Source organism: Montipora capricornis, chromosome 7, assembly GCF_036669925.1.
Source record: "Montipora capricornis isolate CH-2021 chromosome 7, ASM3666992v2, whole genome shotgun sequence".
NCBI classification, from domain to species: Eukaryota; Metazoa; Cnidaria; class Anthozoa; order Scleractinia; family Acroporidae; genus Montipora; species Montipora capricornis.
Genome location: NC_090889.1, coordinates 17,800,960 through 17,805,959, shown reverse-complemented (window position 1 = coordinate 17,805,959; position 5,000 = coordinate 17,800,960). Strand labels below are relative to the sequence as shown.

The window sequence follows — 5,000 nt, the reverse complement described above, 5'->3', positions numbered from 1 at the left end:
TTCCTTCGAGTCGAGTACTGGCATGTACACCGTCGAACAGTGCTGCCGATTTGATTGTAAGTTTTTATTGGTGCTTTTTACGTGACAACATCGGCACCATGTTGGTTGACGAAATCTAAGGTTTCTCATTAGCTCCATTTGTCCTTCCACAAGCATTTGTATTTCATACAATTTTCTTTTATACTTGGATCATTCGCTTGCATATACAAAGTGGCATAAGATCTCCCCACTTCGAGTTAAAGCGGCTAAGTCCCTGTTCACGCTTGGCAATGTACATTGAAGATCTCTTTTATCTTGCACCAAAGCGACAAATTCTGTCAACTGATATTTTGAGTTAGCATTAGCAGAGATGAACAGAAATTGACTACCGATAAGAATAAGGTGGTAGAGGTTTTGCAGCGATGAGCCTTTTTGCCATCGAGTTTGTTTGTTTGTTTGTGTTTTTTTAGTAAATGGGCGGTGTTCAAATAAATGGGAAATAGTTTGCTCGATATAGGGGCAGAAAGGACATTCAAGTTGTTTTTCCTTTTATTAAGAAGGCTGTCAGAAGGCAGTTACATTACAACATTGTTATCTGAGAGATTGTCGGTAAACCACCAATATTATAACAAGCATCGTACGTGTGTTTTTATTCAACTGAGTGATCCTGTGACTCGTGATTAAAATGGGTATAAACATATATGTGGATTTAGGTTTAATGACTGAACTCCCCACGTGTCTTCTGTAGGTCTTCCACAGGAGGCCATCCTATGCACTATATCCTTGGGTCAACCGTTGCGCTTATCTTTCTATTTTTAGAAATAACATTTCAACAGGAGACTCGCATTTATATCAATTTGCACCATTTGATATTTTTGTGTTCGTTTGACAAGAACTTTAGTCTGATTGGCCATTCTAAACAGTGCGTGCAGAGCTGAAGAACTCGTGGCGTTCTAAAAATAGAAAGATACGCGCAAAGGTTGACTCATAGGGCTTGTATGGCAAGGCATACAAGGCATTAACTATGACTAAATTCATGCGCGGCGAGCCATACATTCAGGGTGGACATGGGCCTTTAAGACAAGAATAGACGACAATCTTTTCAGTCTTTTAAATCCTGTTCATTTCATTTGCATCACCAGGCAGAGCGCCTTCACTCGAGTGGCTTTATTCAGGAGGGCGACATGGTGCGTTTAAATGCAATTCAGCGAGCGCAAGATATCCCAGAATCCATCACGCAATACTGTGCCGACACAGACCAGCTGGACACGGCTGCTCACTACCGCATCATAATAAGTACCTGCAGTACAGCTGGTCAGCTGTATTCATTAGGATTGAGAGCAGGTCACATTACGCATGTTTTCGTTGATGAGGTATGTTTTGCTACTTAAGGTGGCTCAAACAAGTTTCAACGCTTCCAAGTGACACTCTTATTAGAGGGATCGACACCACAACGCTGTATCATGTATTAGCAATATTGTGGTACCAAATGAAACACGAATTATTGCTGAACAAGATACAGTCATTATTGTGACATAATATGTCACCGTGGCAACGGGCAAGCCCTTTAAAAAACACCCTCTATTTTGTCTTTAGTCGCTTATACCTCTAAAACGAACTCCTTGATCCCCATTTTTTTATTTCTGAAAAGCAATCAGAAGGGCAAGATGAAACTTCTGTTTAGTGGATTCAGAGCCACCTTAATTTTGGGATTTTTTTAAGGTGGCTCTGAACCGCTAGACAGAATTTTTGTTTTGACCTTGTCGATTAATTAACTAGTTTGTTTCCCAAGAAGGAAGAAATGAATTCTGAAAATTTCAAAAGTTGTGTTGCACCACGCTTTGTCGCTGAAATTCAGCGCTGTTCGAATTTAATTAATAGAAGAAAAAAAATCTCACCGGTTTCTCTCTTAAATACAAAGCGTTCTTGACGTTCTAAATTTGCTGGGTAGGTTTAGATCGACCGATTAGTTTGCTGTGCTATTTTTGCACACTCCATCGTAAATGCCTCATTTCTTGTGTGCCAGCCGAAAATGATAGAGTTTTTCAGTTGTTGATTCCTCATGATCTCATTTCAGGCAGGCCAGGCTACTGAGCCCGAGTGTCTGGTGGCGATTGGATTAGCCGCAGGGGATGATGGACAGGTCAGCCATGTCACGAACTTGTTTTTGTCCTATGGGATCCAATAATTCCGAAAAACGTTTCCAAACTCCATTTTTTTGGTTACTGTACGTGCTGGAAAAGTTCTTTATTGATTGAATCTTGTCATCGTCTTCATCATCAACTTTAGAAGGGAGTTTAAGCAAAGACGACGGCTACGGCAACGAAAACGTCAGTCCAAAATATAACTTAACGCTATTGCAAGTGTTTCGCGATTACTCCGTCTTGTTCACGTTGTACAATACGGGCGAACTATCCTGTGACTGGATGGGGACGAACGGTTTTAAAGTTAAAACAGAAAATGATTGTTTCATGGTCATATGCTCACGTTGTCGTCAAAACCTAAAATTTGGTGAATTCACGTTGTTGTTTTGTGGAGTACGGCAGAGAAATCCACGGAAATTCGTGCTGCACGTGCAGCACGAATATTTTTTTTTTTAACCAATAATATTCTTGCTTTGTGGCATTGTCGTTGCCGTAGCAGTTGTCTTTGCTTAGACCCCCTAATAACGAGTCTGGTACTACTACTAGCTGGTTGTCCCAGAAGGGTGCCTACCAAATGGGGATACCTAAAGCTAATGGTACTAATTAATCATGTAGAGTCACATTGAGTAGCATGCATTAAGGTACTAATATATTAAATTTTCGTGAAATAGTAAACAACAACGTCAAATCATGCATATGAAATTTTAGGTTTTGACGACAACGTGAGCATATAACGATGAACCATTCATTTTCTTTCTTACCCAACCAGTTACAGGATAGTTCGCCCATATTGTACAGCGTGAACACGGTGGCAATAATCGCAAAAAACGTACTATAGCACCAAGTTTTGTTGTAAAGTGACGCTTTCGTGTACGTTTCCCTTGTCCTTCCTTAAAGTGCCTATAACCCTAATTTTTATTCATTATTTTATTTATGTATTTATTTATTTATTTTTGCCCAGGTGTGTGTTTGTATCATGCCGAGCAAAATGGCGCAAAAAAATTTAATTTTGGTCAAAACCGGAATTTTTTATGAATTTTCAAAGTGGCGAATAATCGAGGTTTGAAAAGCCATTGCCGAGCCGCAGAATTCGCCGAAATGGTATGAGTCGAGTGTAATTTGTGATTCAAAACCCGGTCTTCAATCGTTCTGATTTTGTGACTTTGGTCAAATAGACCATATTCGTATTCTCAGTATTTGACTGGAACTAGCTTGCAATGGTGGCTAATGCGGGGGAATATATTAAAAAGTATTTGCATTTGAAAAGTTCCCCCGCATTAGCCTTCATTGCAAGCTACTTACAGTCCAATACCAAGAATACCAATATGGTCTATTAAGCGAGCTAGTCAGAGCTGAAAAAATTGCCTAGAAATGTGTTATCTTTGGCTGTAACAACGTTCGAATGTGTTCCATTGAAGCGCTTTTGGAGTGTTTTCTCAAGTTCTTCCTCCATCCTTCTTTCTTGGTCATATAACGATAGCCATTATGCGTCTGCTAGCGGCTCGTCCACATAGGCCTCTTACGTTTCTTCAACATCTGTGGTAGACTGCAAAACAGTCGGTTTTCGAATTCTCGCGCGCGAGCCTCACACCCTCGTCTCTTCCGCCGTCTCTCCCGAGTCCCACTCTTCGTTTTCACCCTCGCTCCAGACCTTTTGCTTGAAAAGACGCATTCGTCCAACGCAAAAATACGGCTGTTTTGCAGTCTACATCTGTGGCTTCATCGCTCGACTTTTGGCGAGCCTTCGACTTCTAATTCGTAATCTTTTATTTCGGAGACCTCAGAATCTCAACTGGAAACCAGACTCAAGTCGTTCGAGGCCATTTAATAAATGGCACTGCTCTTAACAAATGTCAGGCGAACAACAGCTGTTTTCAAATACTAAGTCGTTCGCTTTTGTTGTTGTCTGTCCGTTGCTTTTCCATTGTTTGCCCTGTTGCTGATGTCCGGGTCTTACGTCACTAGTGCCAGTCTTCCGTATTCAAAAGACTCATAGAAAATTCCAGTTTTAACCAAGAACAAAAATCTTTGCGCCATTTTGCTCACCATGGGAAAACAATTCATCTGGGCAAAAAAAAAAAAAAAAATCGTTTGGAGGGGCTATAGGCACTTTAAACTCTGTAATATATTTCTGAAAAAGAAGTGTTTTGCCCTGTTTTGGATAACAATAACGACATAAGATGAAAGTTAAATCAATCATTTTCTCCTTGTCGTCCCCTCATAGGTTGTCCTCGCAGGTGATCCATTTCAACTCGGCCCAGTCCTCCAGTCACACGTTGCCTCCTCTTACGGACTGGACATCTCATTGCTGGAGCGCTTAATAAACAGACCGCTGTATTGTAGGAATAAAGACAAGTTTGCTGACCACGGTTGCTATGACCCGCTGCTGGTTACTAAACTGGTCAATAATTATCGCTCACATCCTGCTGTACTCAGACTTCCGTCCGCCATTTTTTATCACAACGAATTGATGCCATGTGCTGATGCTGTGATGAGGGAAGGCTTATGTCAATGGGAAAAGCTTCCAAACAAAGGATTTCCCGTAATTTTTCATGGCCTACAGGTGATATTCGTATCTTCTGACATAAAATATTTTATTTGTCCTTATTTTAGTTTGCAGTTCCGTAAGCTCATCTGCTGCTTATTGAAATCCGCATTCATTTAATTAGGATCAATCCTGGACATATCTGAAATTCACACTTTACAATTTGTTTTCTTTAAATTAATTTCCAAGCAATTCAAGAACTCTTTGAAAACACCAATGCTAAGCTGTTTTTGGCGGATATTAATAGCTCCAAAGTTGTGACAGATTTTTGCTTCTTCGGAAGGTAGAATAAGATATTTTAGTATCACCCAACTAGTGGACTAATGCCAATC

The 5,000-nt window shown here is 40.4% G+C and overlaps 1 protein-coding gene across 1 annotated transcript in view; it reads left to right on the top strand.

Moving 5' to 3' along the window:
• Positions 1-5,000, top strand: part of LOC138057494 (RNA helicase Mov10l1-like) — a 32,337-nt gene that overhangs the window by 22,434 nt on the left and 4,903 nt on the right. The window contains exons 13-16 of the mRNA XM_068903504.1: positions 1-56; positions 1,122-1,352; positions 2,057-2,122; positions 4,348-4,686. The exon at positions 1-56 is cut by the window's left edge and continues 13 nt beyond it. Coding sequence (XP_068759605.1) covers positions 1-56; positions 1,122-1,352; positions 2,057-2,122; positions 4,348-4,686 — 692 coding nt within the window. The remainder of the gene's footprint in view (positions 57-1,121; positions 1,353-2,056; positions 2,123-4,347; positions 4,687-5,000) is intronic.